The following is a 24,902-nucleotide window of genomic DNA, read 5'->3' as shown; positions in this document are numbered from 1 at the left end:
AATGCAACTTGACAAGCAAAGGTACACAGGAGATCAAAATAAAAGAGGAAATTGAAATAATTATATAATGTCAATAGTACACTGTCAGACCACTAATGGGGGAGGTATCGATAGAAATTAAGAGAATAAATATGAAAAATTACAGAAGAAAAAAGGCAGTCAAAGCTAAAGGAGTCCAAAATCACAAAACGCTAATCAAAGCTATGGATTAGATGTAGACATAGCTGAATCTTATCTAATCCTACCATTAAGAAAAATATTTAACTGGGAAGGATCAAAAAAACATATTTGACCCCTTGAAATTTAACTATGCATTTACAAGGAAAATTTAGCCAAATAAAAGCTCCCAAGTTGATTACAGCAGGATGCATAAGCAAAAATCACTTACTTTTAGACTGAGTTGCTTTAGATACATCTGGAAACATATGGATCTTTAAACCTAAGAAAGAAACATCTCTCTTACGGAAAAACATTTTCAAAATAAAATCACGATCTGAGTCCAGAGCAAAGGTGACCAATAAAGTAGAAGGCATGACTACTACTTATGTGGAATTTTCAAGAAAAGATGAAAGATGAGAAGAATCAACAGGACCAGCCTCAGGAAAAGTATCATTCGACCTTGAAGCTTTCAAATCTGAAAGATAAGCCTTGGATACAGGCAGGAGCAAATTAATTTTGATAGAAATTTATTATTATTTATTTGATGAAATATTTGTGAAGCATCTCAGTCGGGATAACATCGTTTTTTAGGGAAATTTATGATCCTGATGTTTCGACGACACAAGATATTTTCAAGATTTTCCATCTTGTTTTGCAGAAACAAATGCCCAACGTAGAGAGTTTCACTGATTTTTGCAAAGCAGCCCCTGAAACTCTAAATTGTCCACATGAGATTTAATTTCAGTGAGTTGAGACAGAAGCAAGAAGAGAATTAGAAAAATCATGTTGCTGGGAAACACTGTGAAACCTGATTAGACAAGCTAACAATAGCTTCTCAAATAATATCTAGAGTAATATTGGGGGGTTTAACAAGAAACAATTGTTATCGCAGTAAGAGCAGATCCACCAGTCCCAATCATCAATGGTACAGAGGAAATTGAAGGCAAGGATTCAGTTCCTACACCAAGCCGGCAATCTTCTCCATGGCTTACTTCCTCCAAATGGGCCCCTCCTGAAGCTGAAGCTGCCGGCTGAATGAGGTCATTAGGGTGCGATGGAGACAACAAAACGGTTGCGTCAGCTCCCCCAACCGGGGAGCCAGGTCAAGGAGGAGGATAGCGCTGCTCAGGAGTGAAGAAAGACTCTAGGTCCGGGATAGCTGACGAAAGAACACTTCTCAGCAGAGTACCCAAGGACGCCTCAACGGAGCAATGAGGATCATGGCTCTGGGTGATATGATGGTCTATCGGATCAATCAGAGACGAATCCTCCGAGACATTGGGGAACGCTCTGACCCTACCCTTCCTCTTAACCATTTCAAAGGTAAACTTTGTTAGGAAATAAGAGGATAAAGGAGACCCATGGAGCACCACCTTTAGCATGGGGCCATCTTGGTACCACCCCCACAACAGCACCAGCTGAGGATTTTGATGTATTATCCATAAGACCTGAAGGTTCTTTTCCTGGCCAGTGACTCCCAATAGAACCCAGCATTGTATACCTGTAGTTGGCATTATTTTTTTTCTGTATGCATTGCTCTGCAGTTTTCCCCATTAAATTTCATCTGTCATTCAGACAGCAAATATCTTACTCTTGACAAGGTCCTTCTGCAGTTCTCCATCAACAAATTGGGCTGAATTAGCTGTAACACATGGACCATGTCTGAGCTCAGTAAAATTTACTGAGCATGCCTGGGAATTGTCACATGCATGCTGCCTCATCAGCCCCTCAGTCTTTTTTTTTTTTTTTTATCTGAGCTTCCATTTGGATGTGTGACTGCCTTTCTTTCTCTTTGCATCTTGCTTGTGTGCAGGTTTTTTCTTCTACCTCATTTCAGTCTCGTTTTTGCCTTGCTGCCTTGGCAGTTCTCAGCAGCACTTTTAAGTGCTATTAAAAAAAAATTGTTGAAGTAAAAGTTTCAGCAATGTTCGGGGAAAGGCCTAAGAGGAAGGCTGCTTTCAGCAGTTTCAGGACCTGCATTTTTGGATGCCAGGTGTCCATTATGGATTCCTGTGAGGTCTGCTATATGATATAGCTAATTTGTACAATTGTGGTCGCATGTCCCCTAGGGCATAGCAGTCTCAAGCTTGGAAGATGTGGGACCTCATACCAGCACTTATAGATTAGTGCTGGCATGAGTCTGGAAATCAGAGCCATTCTTCTTCCTGGAATGGGACGATGTCCTGCTCCCACCACATTGAGTCGGGTTGGGGTTCTTCCATCTCACCACTTTGCTGTTAAGGCTCCCCCTCCACCTTTGTGATATCAGCTACTGAATCCTCTTCAGGTGAGGGCTCAAGCAGGGTGCAGACGTGGTGCCAGAGGAAGTATGGAAAAAAGGTGCCTAATTGGGGCTTTTATCTGGGTCTGGCCTTTTGGAGCTAAAGAGACTGAAGCTGATGCATAGCATTCCATGGCTGCTGGCCTATCATTGGTGCAAAGAAAAAATAGGGCTGCATTAATACAAATATTTTTTTTTTGTTTATGGTGCGGAAAGTCCCTTTGGCATTGAACCACTTACGCTACAAGGACTCCAGCCCTTCCAGGGCACCACCAGTGACACTGGCCTGGAGCACCGCACTACAGGCATTGTTGATACTGTCTGCATGGAGACCCAAATTACTGGGGCCGGCTCTTCATTTATGAAGACAGCTGTAGTGCCTGTAAAGAAGGAACATGGCCTTACTACTTGAGGAAAAACTTCATTGGAAAGTGTGTTCATTTTTCAGAGCTATTTGTGAAGTTACATTGAATTTATTATTTTTAGATTTTTTTCTATTCCACTTTTCGGCACTTCAAAATGGATTTCATTCAGGTATTGTAGGTATTTCCCTATCCCCAGAGGGCTTTCAATCTAACCTCTAGATTCATCATTCTGCTATACTTATAACAGAATGATGTGTCGCAAAAAAAAAAAAAAAAAAAAAAAAGGGAAGGGGGGGGGGGGTGGTGATAGTGGGCAGCTGGCCGCATCGTAGTGGTGCGGCCACACTGCATACTATTGCCCCCAAAGTGCCACGGGAAAAGGTGTAGCTATTTCTCGCGGTTATGCCATCAATGTGAAAAACATTATCACCCGCAGGCTGCCAGGAGATCACTCTGCCCAAACCCTGCCAATACGCCTCCCCTTCCCCTAATTTTAATAATACCGCACGTGATACCAGAACATCGCATAATAAAGAATGACCCTATAAGTTTGTACATGAGGCAAAGGAGGGTAAAGTATCAAACTAAAGTTATGTTTCCCTTGCAATTATTCTCATTTGAGGATTAAACTTAAGATCATATAACAGAGCTAGACAGAAAAGTGGTAGCAGCCGAAATCACCTGCAGGTTGCTATGTAAATGTTAGTTGAATAGCTGAAAATTACTTTTACACTTTATGAAATCTTAAGTTTGTTTCAGATTTTATGGCATTTGGGACTTTAAGGGAGATGTTTTGTTTCCTTTGCTAAGAATACGGATGTCTCCGGTACTGCAAACTCCTTTTAGTGAGAAGAAAAGCAGAATGTATTACATTTACGTTCAAGAAAAGTAATGTTAAAATCAATTAGCAACCAGTAGTGAAATTTTCTGTCCTTTCCTTTGCTGAGCTCTGAGGTTTGCAAAAGACAATCTAGTTGGAAGGCAGCTGTTATGCAAGCAGCTTTCTGAAATGTTGATATTGGTTTTCATTTTCATGTAAAGGTAGTTAATATTAAAGGAAACTGCTGTGAAGCTGTTACTTGTCTGGCTGAATTCTTTAAAATATAAATTTAATGAAACCATTAATAGTGCAGTTTAAAATATTTTAGAAGAATGTGGCGTGACCGAACACAAAAATGGGCACTGCTTTCGATGGATTTTATTTGTACTTCAGGATCCCAATTTTTACAAGACTTTTAGTGCTTGAAAATCATTTGGACAATTTTTTGAAGGAACATTGCATATACTTTTCCCTCAAAGATTTGAAGTGGCTAAGGTACTTGTCAGTAGTTCTTAACACAGAATCTACCTTTAACCTGCAGCAGAAAAATGAGGGCTTTGATAATAACCAGAAAAGGGCAATATAGCATCCCTGGTCCACTTGCCACTCTGCCCTGAGGCATTTTAGGGCGTTTTTTGCCAGAGTATCTTTTCTCAACAAATTGGTCAGAATGGTGCTGTTAGAATTTTTTTTTTTATTACAACTTTTCTTGTATCTACCTTTCTCCATTTTTTCTATTAATGGAAGGAGATTTAGGATGAAAAGTGCTTTAATTCTTAATGTTGTCTCCCTCTCATTATTACAGTTATCCATTCAATTCTTCATTATACAGTTGTTGGCATTACATTTTTCTGTAATGCAAAGTTAGAAATGTAGCCACAGTTACTTTTAATGACAGTAAAGTATTATTTTTTTTAACTTCTTAATTGGGTCACCCTTCAATTTAAGATAGCATTTTGAATCTACTAATTTTTAAATTCTATTTATTTTTGTATATTGATAGCTTCAGTATTTTGGTTTGTTTTTCAATTAGTTATGTGCTATTTTTTTTACTTCAAATGTAACTAATTTCATTATCCTCCTTTTTAAATGCAGGTAAAAAATAAATGGCCAATGCAACAATCCCCCATTAGATTTTCTAAACACTGTATTTCAGTTTTTTGTTTTAATCCTTTTGCATTCAACCAATGTTTGTTTATATCCTGCCAACAGAAGTGTGCAAGAAGCCTGTCAGGCCAGTGGCCTTACGGACTGACATATTTATGAAGTTTTGAGCCATATGACCACTTTATTTATTTATTTATTTATTTATTTATTTAGAGGCTTTTACATACCGATGAATGGTTCACAGTGAACAAAAAGTGCAGCTAAACAAGCTTTACAGAGAACAATGAACAATGTGTATAAAGTTGAACAATAAAGGGGAGGTAAAAAATACAGGGGGGCAAGAACAACTAGGGCGAACTGTAATTTGAACTGAGCGTGTTACAAAAAATAAAATGTGGGAACAATAAAAATTAAATTTATTTAATTAAATTATAAAAGAATAAGACATAAGTTAGAATAACAGAGTTCCGAGGGGAGAAGTAGGCGGTTAAGAGTAGGCTTGTCTAAAAAGGGAAGTTTTAAGGTTCTGCTTGAATTTTTTTGGGCAAGGTTCTTGACGCAGGAAGGATGGGAGCTTGTTCCATAGGACGGGTCCCGCCAAAGAAAATGCCTGGGTTCTGGTGGAACTGAGTTTAAACTGCTTAGGGGGGGAGGGATGAGCAGTGTTGCTCTGTGTTGCTGACTTATGGGTCTGTTTGAGCTGTGAAAAATAATGTGCTCAATGAGCCAGTGCATGTTTTGGTTATGGAGAGCTTTATGGATAAGAGTGAGGGTTTTGTATGTTATTCTTTCAGCGACAGGTAACCAATGAAGGTGTTTTAGGACCGGGGTGATGTGATCGTTTTTGTGTGTGTTGGTGAGGATCCGGGCTGCAGCATTTTGGAGTAATTGTAGTGGTTGCAGTGTGCTTTTGGGTAAACCTAGGAAAAGGGAGTTGCAGTAGTTAATTTTGGGTAGAATGAATGCTTGTAAGATAGTGCGAAAGTCGCTGAGGTGTAGTAAGGGTTTGATTTTTTTTGAGGGTGTGAAGTTTGAAATAGGTTTTGAGTGTGGTGTTAATGTGTTTTTTGTGGGTAAGATGGTTGTCGATGGTAATGCCCAGACTGCGCACATGTTCATTGGAAACAGTAGGGGAGTAGGGATTGCAGCCTAGGTGCAGGGAGGGGGGAAATGCTTTGAGGAGTGATGTGTAGTATCTCTGTTTTGGCAGTGTTGAGAGCTAGGAAGTTGCTTGTCAAGAGTGTATTAATCACTGTTAAAGTGGAATTCAAGATCTCAGTAGCTTTTTGCAGTGTTTCATTTATAGGAATAAGAATTTGCACATCGGCATAAATGAAGTGCGGGAGGCCTAGATTGGATAGCAGGTTGCAGAGGGGGAGGAGGTAGATGTTAAACAGAGTGGAGGAAAGGGAGGAGCCTTGGGGGACACCTTGTGGCAGTGGGATGGTTTTGGAGGTGCAATTGCCTATTTGTACACTGTATTGTCTGTCCTGTAAGTAGGATTGGATCCATTGCAAGGCTGTTCCTGAAATGCCAATATCTGAGAGGCGTTGAGCAAGTATTTTGTGATTGACAGTGTCAAAGGCAGCTGAGATATCCAGGAGGATCAGAATATGTGATATGCCTTTATCAAGACTTCTGAGGATGTAATCGGATAGTGAGATTAGTAGAGTCTCAGTGCTGAGGTGTCGCCGAAAGCCGAATTGCGATTGTGAGAGAATGTTGTGTTTGTCTAGGTAATCTGTAAGTTGCCGATTGACTGCCTTTTCAACAATTTTGGCGATAAAAGGTAAGTTAGAAATGGGGCGAAAGTTGGTAAGGTCAGCCGGATCAAGTGTCGGTTTTTTCAAGATAGGTTTGATGGCATGTTTAAGATTACAAGGAACGAGACCAAGTGTAATGGATCTGTTAATGATATTTGCAGTGGGCTTGGCAATGATATTAGGGATAGAAAGGAGGGTTTTGGTAGGGATGGTGTCTGACGGGTGTGTGCATGGTCTCATCTTTTTTTTTTAAATAGATTCAGTTTCCACTGAGGAAATAGTGTCAAGTGCAGGGAGCCTTGCAGAAATGCAATCGCAATGGCAATCAGTAGAGACTTGAGTGGAAAGGAAACGTGACATAATGTTGCTTATTTTTGTGTTGAAGAATAAGGCTAGTTCGTTACATTTTTCTTGCTCATCAATAACTTGTGAGCAGCTAGAATTGGATTTAGTTAAGCTGTTAACTAATTCAAAAAGGGCACGAAGATTAAACTGGAGGTGGTGGATTCTATGCGCGTAGAAATCTCTTTTTGCTTTGTCAATGGCTGTTCTGTAAGTATGAAGGTGGTTTCTGAATGTAGCGAGAAACACCGGGGAGGGATTTTTGCGCCATTTTCTCTCAAGTTTTCTGAGGTTGCATTTCGTGGTTCTTAGCTCAGTAGTATACCAAGGTTGCTTTTTATTTTTAGATGGGTCGATCAGGCACATTTGTATGGGGCAAAGCTCTTCAGCAATGGTGTTAGTAAGGTGATTCCAAGATTCAAGGTGATTCCAAGATCCAAGGTTGTAGTACCATATTAGGTACTACAACCCAAGAAAGAGATCTAGGCGTCATAGTGGATAACACATTGAAATCGTCGGTTCAGTGTGCCGCGGCAGTCAAAAAAGCAAACAGAATGTTGGGAATTATTAGAAAGGGAATGGTGAATAAAATGGAAAATATCATAATGCCTCTGTATCGCTCCATGGTGAGACCACACCTTGAATACTGTGTACAATTCTGGTCGCCGCATCTCAAAAAAGATATAATTGTGATGGAGAAGGTACAGAGAAGGGCTACCAAAATAAGGGGAATGGAACAGATCCCCTATGAGGAAAGACTAAAGAGGTTAGGACTTTTCAGCTTGGAGAAGAGACGGCTGAGGGGGGATATGATAGAGGTGTTTAAAATCATGAGAGGTCTAGAATGGGTAGATGTGAATCAGCTATTTACTCTTTCGGATAATAGAAAGACTAGGGGGCACTCCATGAAGTTAGCATATGGCACATTTAAAACTAATCGGAGGAAGTTCTTTTTACTCAATGCACAATTAAACTCTGGAATTTGTTGCCAGAGGATGTGGTTAGTGCAGTTAGTATAGCTGTGTTTAAAAAAGGATTGGATAAGTTCTTGGAGGAGAAGTCCATTACCTGCTATCAAGTTCACTTAGAGAATAGCCACTGCCATTAGCAATGGTAACATGGAATAGACTTAGTTTTTGGGTACTTGCCAGGTTCTTATGGCCTGGATTGGCCACTGTTGGAGACAGGATGCTGGGCTTGATGGACCCTTGGTCAGACCCAGTATGGCATGTTCTTAGTGAGGTCAAGTTTGTTGAGCTCTAATGCAAGGGCTGTTATTAGGTCTTCTTGCTTGCAGTTGCGTCTGAATTGGATTGATTTTTTTGGGTTGTATAGGGGTGGGGGGCTGTTTATGGAGTAGGAGATATCAATCCATGTGTGATCTGACCATGGGATTGGGGGGGGGGGGGGGGTGCAGGTGGGTGAGTTGGAATGAATGAGTGAATTGGTGAATATGAGGTCCAAGGTGTGGCCTGCTCTGTGTGTGGGGTTAGAAATTAGTTGCTTGAATCCTAGAGCATCTAGGGCTGATAAGATGGCCTCACATGAGGGCGTGCTAGGTGTTGCATCAACATGGATATTGAAGTCTCCAAGGATAATTGCTGGAATGTGAATGTTTATGTGTTTAGAAATGTACTCAATTAGGATTGATGGGTTCTTTTCAAGGAGACCTGGTGGAGCAATAGGCAAGGCATAGTTGTAGGTTGTGAGCAGTGAAAAGGCTGATTTCTAGTTTGTGTGGAGGTGGGATGGGTTTGTGCGAGATTTTAAAGGACTTTTTGGCTGCTAGTAAGAGACCTCCTCCTTTTTTTTAGGTCTGGGAATCGAAAAGATGTCGTATGACTGTATGGGTAGTTGGTTGGTAATGGCGGTGTCAGATTCCTTAAGCCATGTTTCAGTGATGGCAAGGATATCAGGTTTGTCGTCTGTGAGGATGTCATAGATTATTGGAGTTTTTTTGGAGATGGATTGCACATTGAGTAGGAGGATCGTGAAGGTGGTGAAACCAATTAATTGTGTAATAGGAGTGGTCATGATGGGTAGCAGATTTGTGTCTTTCCAGTGGGACTTCACAGGAGGGGATAAGGGGAGTCCTAGAATAGTGTTTGGAAGGGATATAGAAGGTGTGCGTAATAGGTGCACAGGGGAGCGAAGGACTCTAGAAAGAGAGTGGCCGCAGAAGTGTTGCAGGGGGGCAAAGGGAGAGGAACAAATGATGAGAAGAGGGATTTCTTAAGGTAATGGGGGGAGTGGGATGGGGTGAGGAAGTGGGAGACCCAGAGAGAAGGAGGAGGTGGGAGGGGAGGTGACAAAAGACATTTCAGATGGTATAGAAACCATATAAGGTTATACTTAAGATTAGAGTGGCTGTAGCTGCAGGAGTCTTTCTCAAAGATGCAGGCGGTGGGTATTATTCTCCGTGTTAACAAGAGGTGATGAGTTTGTAAGGTTTGGAGAGCACTTCCCGCATCATATGAATAAAAGCCATATGACCACTTCCCACATCATATGGCTTTTATTCAAATCATCTCATGGAAACCAAAGTAAATGATAAATATATTTTTCATTTAGTAGGGGAGGGACTTAAAATATTACTGTCTGAAGGTGTGGTGTTCCTTCTCTTTGACAATAAAATGATGTATGCTATACATAGAGCACTATCAGAAAATACTTTGGATATCAGGAAATTGTCTACACTTGCTATTGTATGTGTCAGAAAAATAATTACAGATGGTCATGTTTAGTCTAATGAAAATGCAATGCAGTAATAAAATGATGAATTAAACTTTTTCTAACTTTTGCATACTTTTTTTTTCTAGTCGATTTGTACCACCACAGACGAGCTCTGGTAACAGGTTTATGGCACAACAGAACAGCCCTGTGCCTAGTCCCTATGCCCCTCAAAGTCCTGCAGGATACATGTCATATTCACATCCTCCAAGTTACACCTCACATCCTCAGATGCAGCAAGGTAATAAACTAATGCAACAACATCTTTGTTACAAGAATAAGTGGCCATGTTGGGAAGAGAAAGGAAAGCTAATGAGAGATCTCCAGTTGCAACTTCTAGAGCTATCTAAACCACTAAAAATTCAACTGTACGCTGTCAGGAGTCCCCATATCTGGTCCATGAGTGCCGTAACTCAGGTTAACACAATGAATATGCACAATGTCTGTTGGCATATCATGGAGGCAAAGCATGCAAATAGATCTCATGCATATTCATTGAAGAAATTCTGAAAATGTGCCCAGTTTGCAGCCCTCAAGGAAAACAGCACAAGAGTCATGCAGGAAATATATCATCATCATCTTGCAAACTATAATTTGCTCAATGATAGTTTTCAAGTTTTTAGTGATTGGCACATTTGTGCAGCAACCCATATTAGACATGTTCACCAGGAGCTAACATGAATTAGAAAGGCGTTCTTGAATTAATGATGTCAGAAACATTACATGTTTGTGTACTTTTGCTCTTCTTCATCTTCAGTATATAGTAGATTGACCTACATTTCTTTATGGTATGTGGGCTCAGAAATAATTAATTTTTTTAACAAAACAAAATAAAAACCAAAACCAAAGTGGCATGATTTGAGAGAGGGGTCAAAGATGTGAACCACAGATTTGTGCTAATCATTGATCCTAACTTTATATTGTGTAGTATCCTATTTAGTGAATACTAATGTTATTTTAGAACATGGGATGCTGTGAATCAGAATCTCACATCTCTGGCTATGAAAGTAATACAAAGCACAGAAAACAATATATGATAAACATTTACATATCAAAATATAATACAAATTAAGAGTATTATCATAAATGTAAGTAGTTTGACTCGATTTTTTTTAATTGATAAAGGCTTATTTTATTAGAAAAATAGACCAAAATAAGTGAAGTTTGCCCTATTTTGGAGTTTTTGTAGGTTGTGATTCTTTTTATAGGTCCATCAAAAGGTGGTGGTGTACATGAGCTTTTTAAAAGGAGTTGATGCTTTTAAAAAGGTATTACAACCTACGACGATTCCATGTTTTCTCCAGAACCAATATGACTACTAGAATGCTGCACTATATTTGCCCTACTATAAACACTGAGAGATGGGTTTTTATTTCAACATTGTGCATCGAAAATGTTGCACTTCTAAAACTTTTAGATTTAAATTTATTGTTGGCAAAGTAAAATATGACACTTGAAGGAAATACATCATTTGATCTTTTAGTTTGAGATTAAAAATATCAGAGGTCATTAAATTATCTTTGATATGACTGTATTACGAGAAATCTTGCTAGTAAGAGTCACAGGTAGAAGTAGATACTTCATTTGCACTATAAACTGTTAACATGCATGTTTAAAATTTAAACATGCTACTGTGTCAGTTTTTATCCCCATTATGCTTTTTAATCTTGTTTGTGATTTGAATTGCTTAAAATTGGATGACAATATCCAGTAATCACTATAAAAAAAAAAAATTCAGTTCTTTTATTTGGTTATATGGAAAGGAGGTGCAAACCAAAAAGCTCTGTATGGTACTAATAAATAAACTCATAAGACTGAAATTGGATTTTAAATGTTCTCTCTTTGTGTCAATGGAAAAAACTTTCTAGGAATTGGTCTCTAAATAATGGTTTGGGTAAAAGAAGATCATAAACCACTTTAACCACAAAACTGCAGTTGTAATAGTATTCTCATAACATATTGATCCTAGAGAAAACTAGATTCTTTGTAGCTTCTACATAAGAACTATCCAAACATTTTTGGGAGTGACTTGTAACTGACCAATTGATAGGATAGCTGATTGCAAAATCTTTCAAACATGGACACTGGGATTTTGGAGAAGCAACAGCACTCTGTAGATTGAAGTAGAAGAGTGCTATACCCCATGTCTGATGCTGCCAATTAACTGATGTAATTTATTCTGCCAGTTTCAGGAATCTTTAAGGTACGCATGCACATTGCACCTTTTATAGACTACTTTTGAACAAAAAATGAGAACAGATGCTGTCACAACAGGGCATCTTTAAGTAACCTTTGAGCCTTCTGACCGTTTGTGCCAATTTTTCTGTTATAACTTTACATGGTATAATAGTCAATTTTAGTTCCTTTTTGCTGGCAAATAATGGAGGGGAAATCTCCTTAGAGATCAAATCTTTTAGTACTACTCTTCTGCTAGCATGGGGTCCCCTCAATAGCAATAGGTGTATTACCTTTCTTGCCATCACTCGAGCTTTATCACTTCTTGAGCTCTTCAAGACAGAAGACTTGAAGGTGAGCTGCCTGAATTTCAGCCTGTAGCAAGAATGTGGTGTGGCTTAATGGTTTTCAGCATCTTGACCAGAGCATGATACAAGCATTTCAACTGATCCAAATCAAAATACGCTTAGTAAAAGTACTAAAGACCTTGCACAATATTCAACTCACTAAAAATTCAAATTTGTGTGCATTACAAATCACACTTATATAGATTGTTCCAGACAGTATGTTTATTGCAAACCAAAGTCTCAATTCATTATTTCTCTGCATTGTTTGTAAAATAAAACTGAAAACTGAAAATGCTGCTTGCATAAGTATTTCAACCCCTTCAAACTAATTCTTTGTAAAGCTATCTTTTGCTACAATAATAGCTTTAAGTTTGCTGGGTAAATTTCTACCAGGTTTGCACACTGAGAGTGATTTTTGCCTATTTGACAGATTTGCTCAGGTTGGTTGGATGATGGTTATGGACTGCAATTTTTAATTAGTGCCATAGATTTTCAATTGGATTAAGATCTGGACTTTGTCTTGGCCATTGTAGAAAATTCACCTTTTTGTTCAGCCACTCATCTGTTGCTTTGGCCTTGTGCTTGTGATTATTATCCTGCTGAAAGGTGAACATTCTCCCAAGTTTGTTTTTTAGCAGACTGAAGCAGGTTGTCTTGCAGTATCTCCCTATATGTTGCACCGTCCATCATCCTTCAGTTTTAACAAGATGCCCAGTCCCTGCTGAGGAAAAGCATCCATCCCTACAACATGATGCTGCCACCCTTTTGCTTTACTGTTTGGCTGGTGATTGCTGAGGAATGGGCAGTGTAAGGTTCGTGCCATACATAGCGTTTTGAATTTTGTCTAAAAAGCTCCATTTTTATCTCATCTGAGCACAAAACCATATCCCACATTTTAGCTGGGTCAATGATGCTTTCTGGCAAACTCCAAACATGCTTTTGATATGGCTTTTCCTTAGTAATATCTTCTTTCTAGCCACCCTCCCATGAAGGCCAGTCGTAAGCAGAGCTCTTGATATGGTTGACTGTTGTACCTCCACGCCAGTCTCAGCCACTGAACTCTGAAGCTCCTTCAAAGAGATCATTGGCCTCTCTGTGGATTCCCTCACAAGTCTCCTCTTTGCTCTGATGCTGAGTTTTGAGGGACAGCCTTGGTTAGGCAGCATCTGGGTAGTATGATGTTGCTTCCATTTCCTCACAGTTGATCCAACAATACTCACTAGGATATCCAAGCATTTGGATATTATTTTTGTATCTTATGCATGTCTTTAACTTTATCATTAATTTCCTTAGAATGCTCTTTTGTCTTCGTTTTCACAGTTTTCCTTCGGATTCATAGTCTGACCAATGGTACTGGAATTTTAGGGGGTCTTTTATCCAGAAAAGCTGACCTTTTTTAATGATTCACAGGTAGAGATTAATTGTTAGGGCAATATCTTTCATCTGGTAAACTCTGAGTTTCCACAGCACAGGAGTTGAATACTTATGCCAGTTTTCAGTTTTTAATTTTATTTTACAAAAAATGCAGACAAATAATGAATTGTGAGTTTGAAAATTTACTTTAAGAGCATACTGGTGTGCAAAAAAAAAAAAAAATACTGTCTGGAACAATCTGTTTGTGTGTGTGTTTGTAATCCACACTAATCTGCTGACTTTTTAGGGGGTCAAAAATTTTTGCAAGCCACTGTATGTATAGTGCCATACTCCTTCAAAAGGAGAAATAGCATGTATTAAAAAACTGTTTTCTCTAAAATATTGGAGCTACTGTGTACCATCCTGCCTTATAACGTCATATAGAGCCAGCTACGGCATTTCTGGGAGCATGCATTTCTCTGAAAAACACTGCAAAGATTTGGAATTCCACCCAGGAGGGACTCCACACTCTGGATCAAAAATAAAATATCTTAATGCAAAAGTTATTTCTTGGCCTCTCCAATGCTATGAAGGCAGCACTGCTATGCAGGAGACCTGGCTTCTGCTCCACAGATTAAGGGATTGGGGATATCACAGAGGCAATCTTTATAGTCCTTGAACAAAAGAGTGCAGATGCTACTCAACAGTGATATCTAATAGCTATCTTAAGTTTGCACTTGTGCGGTGTTTCTGAGGTAGAGCTGCAGTCTGAACTTCTCAGCCAGATGATTGCTGTTGATGGGCCAGATAGAATAGAAAGTACTATTAGAAATGGGGCAGCGGGGCACTAGAGGTAGTTACAAATGGAGGCCTGTGGCACCTTCAGCTTTGGATCCCCATGAACAGAACTGGAGCAAGTGCCACATTATAAATCAGAGTTAAAAAATTTCAGAGCAAAGTACAAAACATAATTTGCTGAATTAGGCATCCTAAGTACCTTTGATAAAAAAAAAAAAATGGAGATTGAGCTACCCAATTATTTAAAGCTTCAGTAAAAAAAAAAAAAAAAAAGAAGCGCTTTTCATATTTTCCTGAATGTCAGATGTTCTCGAATTAGCCTAATTTCCTTTGAAGCACAAGGAGAAAAAAGAGAGGATATAAGGCAAAGACAGGTTTTCCCATTTTGAAACTATAACATTTGTTAACTTAGACCTGTGTCATCTTTAGTAGCATTTTAATATAACCAGCATTTTTAGTTTTTCTCTAGGTCGCTATGACTGATTGTATATCTGCTGCTAGTGTAGATTAGTTACAGAATTATTGCCTTGACAATAGAATACTGCACAGTTTACTTTAAGGTATTGAGGTTTGTATTCTCTGTTCTAATCTGTTCTAATCTTCCTGTTTTTAAATGCTGTACCAGGAAGTATCTATAGTCTACTATAGTTCTGTCTGATGGTGTAGTTCCCTGTACGTACCAGGATCAGTCCAGACTGCTGGGTTATGCCTCCCCTCCAGCAGATGGAGTCAGAGAGAAAACTGAAAGCACCCCCCTAGATATACTGGTGTGCCACCTGCCATCCTTCAGTATTTCCTCTGACTCCAGCAGATTGAGAGGCATAACCTGTGGTCCTGTCTGTCCTGACTAAAATCCTTTCAGGTGTTATTTATTACTTTACTGTCTATACTGTCTAGATCAACTGGTTTCTTTCTTAGTTTAAAAAAAAAAAAAGAAAGAAAGAAATGGTTGTTCTGCTTTATTAAGCGCAGCGTTAAGGCAGGCGCTGAGAGCGTTGCTTTCACTCATTTGCCCGGATTTAGTGTGTCCCTTTTGGTCCTGGGGGAGAGCTTACCGGTGGTCCGGTCACCCTCCCCCCCTCTAAGTATATTCATTCCAGATTTTTAATCTGAAGAGGGCTTTCTTTTATTTAAAAAAAAAAAAGGAGAAGATCAAGGACACGTAAGTCCCTGTTGGGAGCAGGCAGTGATCTAACTTTAAGCCCTACCTTGCTGCGCTTCTAGCTGCGCTGAACAGGGACTCCGGAGGGGGTGGAAAGTTTTCACCTGGCGATTTTGCAGCTCGCTGAGGCAACTTATTTTTGGCACGCTTTTTCCTTCAGCCTCCGGATGCCGCGGTCTTCGGCCTGCACGGCCTGCGGAAGGGCGGGGGCGCGACTCTCCAGGGAGGGTCTCTGCTCCCGCTGCATTCCTGGGGGCGAGGGACCCTCCCGGGGGCCGAGCGCTGCCCACAGCGGTACTTCTGGCTCTTCTTCGGCGCGGCTGGGGAGACTGGCAGCCGTGCGGTCGTCAGCCCCGCCTCCCAGTGATAGGGAGCCGGCGGCCATCTTGACCATGCGGCAGCCTGCTGATTCTGTGTCGGAGGATGAGGACTCCTCTCCTTTGTCACCGCCTGCCTTAAGCCCGCGCAGTGGCTCAGACCTGGATGCTCCTCGAGCCCCCCCCTCAGGAACAACCCGCGGGGGGCTCAAGTAAAAGGAAAGTGCCCTTTTCTTCTAAATTTGTGCTATTGATGCACCAAGCGTTTTTAGAGGCAGAGGCAGGTTGGGAGCCGGATGAACCCCCTCCCGCAAAGGTTCCTAAGGTGTCTCCTGTCCAGGGAAAGTCTGGGGCTCAGGAGAAGGCGGGGGCTTCAGACAAAGCCGGAGCTCATTCATTAGGGGGTACGGGTGGTCCGGGGGTCCTGGATCTCACCCAGGGCTCTCCAGATGGCGCAGGGACAGAGGTCTCTGACGCTCAGGGGTCTCTCGAAGGGGATGACCCCCCAGGTTTTGCGCCTGTTTGGCAAAGACGAACTTAACTTTTTGATCCTTCATGTCTTGAAGGAGTTAGAAATCCCGGCGCCGCAGCAGGAGACGGATACTTCCACAGGGGACGTAGCTATGGCGAGTCTGAGGGCCCCCCCCACAAACTTTCCCTTACATTCCAAAATGTTACAGCTCGTATCTAAGGAATGGGAGGTTCCGGAGGCATCTCTGCGCGTTAGCAGGGTAATGAATAAGTTATATCCCCTGCCCTCAGATTCTTTGGAGATTTTTAAGGTCCCTTCCATGGATTCGGCGGTCACAGCTGTGGTTAAGCATACTACCATTCCCGTCACGGGAGGGGTAGCCTTGAAAGATCTCCAAGACCGAAAGTTAGAGGTTCTTTTGAAGCGCATTTTTGAGATAGCGGCCTTGGGAGTCCGAGCAGCGGCGTGTAGCAATATGGTTCAGAGAGCCACTCTCCGCTGGGTTCAACAATTGCTTACCATGCAGGAGCTCCCGCCGGCCGAGGCGGAACAGGCCAACTGTGTGGAAGCGGCAGTCGCTTACACGGCGGATGCCTTGTATGATTTGTTGAGGACCTCGGAACGTACTATGTCATCGGTGGTCGCTGCGCGGCGTTTACTTTGGCTCCGTCGTTGGTCGGCAGATGCCTCTTCTAAATCGCGTCCTTGCGGTCCTCGGGAAAAGCAACTGGTTATAGCCCAAACTGTGAACTGGTTACGGACCCTGGGAGCAGTATTGCCCGTTCCTCCGGACGAGTCCAGGACAGGCCGGTATTCCATTTACTTCGTGGTCCCAAAGAAGGAAGGTACGTTCTGGCCAATTTTGGATTTGAAACGAGTAAACAAGGCCTTGCGCGTTCCCCGGTTTCGCATGGAGACTCTAAGATCTGTTATTGCGGCCGTCCACAAGGGAGAATTTTTGGCTTCTTTGGATCTAGCCAAGGCGTATCTTCACATTGGGATCAGGGAACGTCATCAGAGGTACCTGAGATTCATGGTGTTGGGGGAACACTTCCAGTTTTGCGCCCTTCCATTCGGGTTAGCCACGGCTCCGAGAGTGTTTACCAAGGTTCTCGTAGTAGTCGCAGTCTTTCTGCGGCGTCAAGGAATACTGGTGCATCCCTACCTAGACGATTGGCTCATCCGGGCAAAGTCGGAGAACGCGTGCAGGCGAGCAGTCCAGTCGGTAGTATAGCAACTTCAATCGCTAGGTTGGGTAGTCAACTTTGCAAAGAGCCAGTTGGTTCCGAGTCTGCATTTGGAATTTTTGGGAGCACGTTTCGATACCTTGGTGGGCAAGGTATTCCTGACTCAGCAGAGACTGGAGAACCTGATGTTTCAGGTACAGAACCTACTAGACCTCCCGTTACCTACGGCCTGGGATTATTTACAAGTCATTGGACATATGGTTTCTACTCTGGAGATGGTGCCGTTGGCCTTTGCACATATGCGTCCTTTGCAAAAGGCTCTCCTTTCTCGCTGGGATCAGAGATCCAGGGATTACGGCGTTCAGTTGCCACTGATGGAGCTGGCGCGGTCCAGCTTAGCTTGGTGGTTGATCCCGGACCATCTCTTGCAGGGAGTGGACCTAGATCCTCCCCCGTGGGTCGTAGTGACGACGGATGCCAGTCTGACAGGCTGGGGAGCGGTCTGTCAATCACGAGCTATACAAGGAATGTGGACCCCTCGTCAGGCTTCTTGGTCCATCAACCGTCTGGAGACCAGAGCGGTACGTCTAGCCTTGCGTCACCTTCTTCCGATGGTGCAAAGTCGGGCGGTTCGAGTTCTATCAGACAACGTAACCACGGTAGCATATATAAATCGCCAGGGCGGCACGAGAAGTCGGCCGGTGGCGGACGAAGTGTCGTTGTTAATGACCTGGGCGGAACATTATCTATCCCGCATTGCAGCCACCCACATAGCAGGCGTAGACAACATACAAGCGGATTATCTAAGTCGTCAATACTTGGATCCCGGAGAGTGGGAGCTCTCGACCGAGGCAATGAGTCTCATCACCCGGCGGTGGGGGATTCCGCGCCTGGACCTGATGGCGACTCGGCTAAATGCCAGGGCAGCGCGTTTCTTCAGCCGAAGGCGAGAACACGGATCGGAAGGGGTAGATGCACTAGTGCTTCCATGGCCTCGTCACATCCTACTTTGTGTTTCCTCCGTGGCCCCTAGTAGGCAAGGTGTTAAGACGCATAGAATCCCATCGCGGTCCAGTGATTCTAGTGGCTCCAGAGTGGCCAAGAAGACCATGGTTTGTGGATCTAGTCAATCTCGCGATGGACGGGCCCTTATGTCTGGGCCATCTTCCGAACCTTCTTCGGCAGGGGCCCGTATTTTTCGATCTGGCGGATCGCTTTTGTCTGGCGGCTTGGCTTATGAGCGGAGGCAGTTGAGGAAGAAAGGCTATTCAGAACCTGTCATTTCCACGCTGCTTCGTGCGCGAAAGCCCTCTACCACGCTTACTTATGCCAGAGTGTGGAAAGTGTTTGACTCCTGGTGCGCTGCCTCTGAAATTCCGCCACGCCGGGCTTCGGTAGGTAATATCCTTATGTTTCTGCAGGATGGTTTGAAGAAGGGTTTGGCTTTCAGTTCTCTGAGGGTCCAAGTAGCGGCTCTGGGTTGTTTGAGGGGAAAGGTTGAAGGATCCTCTCTCGCGTGTCACCCAGATGTAGCCCGATTTTTGCGTGGCATTCGGAACTTGCGCCCTCCACTAAGAGTCCCTTGTCCTTCTTGGAGTTTGAACTTGGTTCTCAAAGGCCTCAACGCAGCCCCCTTTGAACCTCTTAGGCGGGCCTCCTTAAAGGATTTAACACTCAAAACCGTGTTTCTAGTGGCCATCGTGTCCGCCCGTCGGGTATCGGAGCTACAGGCACTTTCGTGCAGAGAACCGTTCTTGCGTATTTTGGAGTCCGGTGTGTCGTTGCGTACGGTCCCTTCGTTCTTGCCAAAGGTAGTATTGGCCTTTCATGTTAATCAGTCGGTGGAATTGCCATCTTTCTCGGCGACGGAGCTGAAGTCTTCTCAAGGTTCCGAGCTGAAGCGTTTAGATGTTCGTCGAGTGCTCTTGCAATATTTGGAGGTCACTAATGACTTTAGAAGGTCGGATCACCTATTTGTTTTGTGGCAGGGGCCCAAAAAGGGGCTGCAGGCATCCAAAGCAACTATTGCCCGTTGGTTGAAGAGCTCGATCGCATCCACGTACATTGGTTGTGGTAAGTCGGTTCCTGAAGGACTCAAGGCCCATTCGCTACGTTCTCAGGCGACTTCCTGGGCAGAAAGTCAGCTGGTTTTTAGCCAGGAGATTTGCAGGGCGGCCACGTGGAAGTCGTTGCATACCTTCGCTCGACATTATCGGGTCGATGTTCGAGGGCCATCAGCTGATTCCTTTGGCAGCAGTGTAATTTGAGCGGGACTCTCTGGGTCCCACCCCATTTAAGTCGGCTCGGGTACATCCCAGCAGTCTGGACTGATCCTGGTATGTACAGGGAAAGGAAAATTATGTTCTTACCTGATAATTTTCGTTCCTGTAGTACCAAGGATCAGTCCAGACGCCCGCCCGATACTGTGTGTCAGGAGAGTCTGCTCGAACCCTTTTTTCCTATAGCTATTCGGTCTTTGGACACGGTAGGTGGCTATCCATTTCATTTCATTTGGGGGGTGGTGCCTTATTGAAGAATGGTTAGTGTTTGCACATTTTTTATTCAGAAGGTTGCTGTTTTACTTTGAAGAATTTTACTACTTGATCTAGACAGTTGCCATGCTTAATTATTGGCTAAGTTGGCGGAGGAGTTGTTTTACTTTTTCTTCTGCTTTGATATCAATTATACTGAAGGATGGCAGGTGGCACACCAGTATATCTAGGGGCTGCTTTCAGTTTTCTCTCTGACTCCATCTGCTGGAGGGGAGGCATAACCCAGCAGTCTGGACTGATCCTTGGTACTACAGGAACGAAAATTATCAGGTAAGAACATAATTTTCCTATTTTTGTCTCCACAAATGTCACTGTGACACTTAAACACTAAGAAACAAAATGACTTTGAAACCACTTAACATTCAGAAAGTTAAAAAAAAAAAAATTTTTGCAAGCAAAACAATGTTCAGGAGAATCCTGCATTACCTTTGTACTGAATGGTTTAAATATCCATAATATTTACATTTCAAGGGACAATGAAAAAATCATCAAAACACAATATTTTAATGTGGCTTATTGCTGCTTATTTTATTTGTTGCTTTATTTTGCCTTTAGCCAACTTCTGAAAATCTTTACATTTAAATTATGTAATCAGGCCACTGTGTCATACTGTAATGGTCAGAACAGAAAATAAGTATTCATTAAATGATTGAAAAATTAAGAAGATCTCAAATTGATGCTTTTCAAAATGTTTTTGTGCAATAACTGTTTATGCTTAATAAGAGTAAAGAGAACATTTTAAAACACACTGGATACGTTTTTAGTAAGCTGATTAACTAACAATGTGTGTGTGTGCTTTTCAGCCTTCACCATCTTACCTGATCTTCAAATGCAAACTACCCCCATTGTTTGTATTAAAGATAAAGTGGTTATATTATAAAAAGCACAGTCATACTTTGACTGCATACATTTATTTTGTAAATTTCAATGTATATGTCTAGTTTTCTCCCCCAACCAAGTTATGACCCAAGAATGCCCCTCTCTTTACTGCAGTGAAAAGTATACACATACATTTAGCCAACTCAAAATTTACTTAGGGAGATTTAGCTATTTTGCCTATGAACCTCCCAAATTTAAATGCGCAGTTTTTCTAAGCTTTTGAAAATGTACTCCATTGTGCCCAGTCTTATGATCAGTGTTACTGTTTTTCTGATTATATGTGAATTGCCTACTTTGATATTTTCCCTCTTTTTATAATGGACTTTTTAGAATCATGAATCATACATGCTATTTGTGTGATACCATCAATTTTAATTATTTTTGATAGTTTGAATTGTGTACCATTGAGATCATATGTGTATTTTGACTCAAAATGTGCAATATGTTGTTAAATTCTATATGGCTTGCATTCTCCCTTACCTCCAGCTTCAGTATCTAGTCCCATTGTCCAAGGGGGGCTGAGGAACATGCATGATAACAAAGTATCTGCACAGCTGTCTGGAGCCTCAGCAAATCACCATGCTGACAACTCTAGACATAGCTCAAGTGAAGACTACTTGCAGATGGTGCACAGGCTAGGCAGCGAGGTATGTCATTTATTCTTAAATGGAACAAATGTACACAATTTAATTGGGGATTTATGAAGCTGTTTTAAATATAAATTCTCCAAGGACAAGCAGGATGGCAGTCCTTACACATGGGTAACATCATCTGATGGAGCCCAGTACGAGAATTTCACTTCACAGTTACTATTTGACTGTGCCTCAGTCAGCATGCCCATGCATGCTAACAGTCCATGAATCCATGCAGGGGGTACCTTCAGTTTCTTTTTCTGTTTTAGTCCTCTGCTGTTTAAGGAAGCAGGATTGTTTGTTGCGGGATGTCACAGTATTGTACTTTTCTTCTAGCCAGTTAATTTTCTTAGGTAGGGTTTGGCATTCCGTCAGTGCCTGGCGGGCATCGATCACTGCTACCATCAAGTTTGGATATGAATATGCATGAGAGAGATATGCATATAATGGAGGCAGTGCATGCAAATCTACCTTATGCATATTCATTGTGGATATCCTGAAAACCTGGCCTATTTGTGGTTCTCGAGGACCAGAATTGGCCATTCCTGGTGTAGGCCATTCCCTTTACTTTACTTTGCAGATGTTGGATGAAACCAGGACTAAGATGCTGGACATCCTCCAGTTTGTGGAGCTGCCTAAGGAGATCATGGCAGTTCCTGTTCATGAAATACTTAAGGACATGTAGATGAGGAAGTAGGAGAACTCCTTCTCTATGGCTTCCAATAAGAAGAAGGTGGACATGGTTTACTTCATTCAGAAGGCTCCCGGATTTGAAGCCAGATAGCTAACACACCAATCTGCTGTGGTCGAATCTGCTTTCAAGAGAGCCAAGAAGCAGAAAACTCATTCTTTGGTGTCTCTAGGGAAGGAGTCTCAGACCCTGGACATTCTTGGGAGAGAGGTTTTTCAGGGAGTTATGCTAAATGCCCACAAAACCTCTTACCAGCATGTCATGGGTCAGTATATGCAGAACATGCTGAAGCAGATACAGGGGGTAATCAATCAATGTCCTCAGAAGCAGCAAGATACCCTCTAGTCACTGGTAGACAAGGGAATTGAGTGTAGAAAACACATGATCCGATTGACCTTTGTTGTTTTTGAGATGGCTTTGAGGGTCTCTGCCATGGGGATTGGTACCCCCAGACTTGTATGGTTGCTGGCCTTAGATCTCTCTGACCTGAGATCCAGGAAAAACTTATGGGCGTGCCTTGTACTGGAGAGAATCTCTTTGGAGATAAGGTTAAAACTGCAATGGCACAGATCTGTGAATTCTGTGCAGTGATGCAACAGCTCTCTATGATGGATCCAGACTGCTTCTGCTTCCTTAAGGTACCAGAGACGGGACAAAGGAGGTAGTCTTTCCATCTGAGGAAATGCTATCCTCTTCCCCCTCAGACTTGAGCACAACAGGTGCCACAAGCCTTTCCGAGGCAACAGCAGGCCCCCCTGAGACACAGCAAACAGTCCAATTAACTCCTGGGATGGGGTTTTGCCTGGATCGCAGAGAGCACAGCTTGCATCCCAGTACCCTAGAGGACCTTTCAGATGGAAGCAGGCTGAAGTTTTAAATAAACCATTCGCTCAATGGCATTGTAAGAAGAGGGTTCAAATTAAATCTCTTGGGGCGGATTTTAAAAGGCGCGCGAATAGCCTACTTTTGTTTGCGCTCCAGGCGCAAACAAAAGTACGCTGGATTTTAGTAGATACGCGCGGAGCCGCGCGTATCTGCTAAAAACCTGAATTGGCGCGCGCAAGGCTATGGATTTTGTATAGCCGGCGCGCGCCGAGCCGCACAGCCTACCCCCCGTTCCCTCCGAGGCCGCTCCGAAATCGGAGCGGCCTCGGAGGGAACTTTCCTTTGCCCTCCCCTCACCTTCCCCTACCTAACCCACCCGCCCGGCCCTGTCTAAACCCCCCCCTTACCTTTGTCGGGATTTACGCCTCCCGGAGGGAGGCGTAAATCCCCGCGCGCCAGCGGGCCTCCTGCGCGCCGGGCCGCGACCTGGGGGTGGGTACGGAGGGCGCAGCCACGCCCCCGGACCACCCCGGGCCGTAGCCACGCCCCCGTACCCGCCCCCAAAACGCTGCCGACACACCCCCACGAAACGTCGCGACGACCGGGCCCGCCCCCCGACACGCCCCCGACACGCCCCCCCTCGGAGAACCCCGGGACTTACGCGAGACACGGGGCTCTGCGCGCGCCGGGAGGCCTATGTAAAATAGGCTTCCCGGCGCGCAGGGCCCTGCTCGCGTAAATCCGCCCGGTTTTGGGCGGATTTACGCGAGCAGGGCTCTGAAATCTGCCCCATTGAGTATATTACCAAATCGCCCTCCGGACCCAATGTGAGGGTCACTCGCCACTTCAGGAACAATTTCAAAAGGAGTACTTTTTTCACTTGGAGAACAGAGTGGTCCATGTGGCCGATCTCCAGACACAAGGTTCTTGGTCTCCAGAGGAAGCTAAACACCAGATAAATTTCCTGGAACTGCGAACAATTCGATACACTCTCAGAGTATTTCAGGATCGCCTGTCCAATCAAGTCATCCTGATCCAGATGGACAACCAGGTGGCCATGTGGTACATCAACAAACAGGGAGGCGCAGGATCCTACCTTCTGTGACAGGAAGCTGCACAGATTTGGGCGGAGGCCCTCTCCCACTCGTTTTACCTCAGGGCCACCTACTTGCCGGGAGTGGACAACGTGTTGGCAGACAAGTTGAGTCGCACCTTCCAACCACACGAGTGGTCTCTAAACCCCTCAGTAGCAAACTCCATTTTCCAAAAATGGGGTTATCTTCAAATAGACCTCTTTGCATCACCCCACAATCGCAAAGTAGGCAATTTCTGCTCTCTCACTCGCAGCCAACATTATCCACCAAGAGACGCGTTCTCCCTGTCATGGGTAACCAGTCTCCTATACGCATTCCCTCCACTTCCTCTTCTCTCGAAGACTCTCGTGAAGTTACGTCAGGACAAGGGAACCATGATCCTGATAGCACCCCACTGGCCCCGCCAGGTGTTGTTTCCAATACTTAAGGATCTCTCCATTGGCAGGCACATTCCTCTAGGAACAGACCTGCTTCTAATCACTCAAAACGACGGGTGCCTTCGCCACCCCAATCTTCAAGCCCTGTCCCTGATGGCATGGATGTTGAAAGGTTAATCCTTCAGCCGCTTAACCTTTCTGATCCAGTCTCCTGTGTCTGATTGCTTCACGGAAGCCTTCCACGAGAAAATCGTATTCTTACAAATGGAACAGGTTCACGTCATGGTGCTCTTCTCAGGCCCTTGATCCCTTTACCTGTCCAATCCCACAGTTTCTAGACTACCTCTGGCACTTGTCAGAGACAGGTCTTAAAACTTCCTCCATCAGAAATCATGTCAGTGCGGTAGCCGCCTTCCATAAAGGTATCGGGGGTGTCCCTATCTCAGTACAACCCCTTGTCACACGATTTCTGAA

At 43.3% G+C, this 24,902-nt stretch overlaps 1 protein-coding gene across 4 annotated transcripts in view; it reads left to right on the top strand.

The window, feature by feature from the left end:
- NIPBL (NIPBL cohesin loading factor) overlaps positions 1–24,902 on the top strand; it is a 1,214,062-nt gene that overhangs the window by 299,684 nt on the left and 889,476 nt on the right. For all 4 annotated transcript variants that reach the window (XM_029578690.1, XM_029578673.1, XM_029578682.1 and 1 more), the window contains exons 6-7: positions 9,657–9,808; positions 21,296–21,456. In XM_029578690.1, the coding sequence (XP_029434550.1) occupies positions 9,657–9,808; positions 21,296–21,456 (313 nt within the window). The remainder of the gene's footprint in view (positions 1–9,656; positions 9,809–21,295; positions 21,457–24,902) is intronic.

Source organism: Rhinatrema bivittatum, chromosome 1, assembly GCF_901001135.1.
Source record: "Rhinatrema bivittatum chromosome 1, aRhiBiv1.1, whole genome shotgun sequence".
Lineage (NCBI taxonomy): Eukaryota > Metazoa > Chordata > Amphibia > Gymnophiona > Rhinatrematidae > Rhinatrema > Rhinatrema bivittatum.
This window is presented reverse-complemented; position numbering and strand designations above follow the sequence as displayed.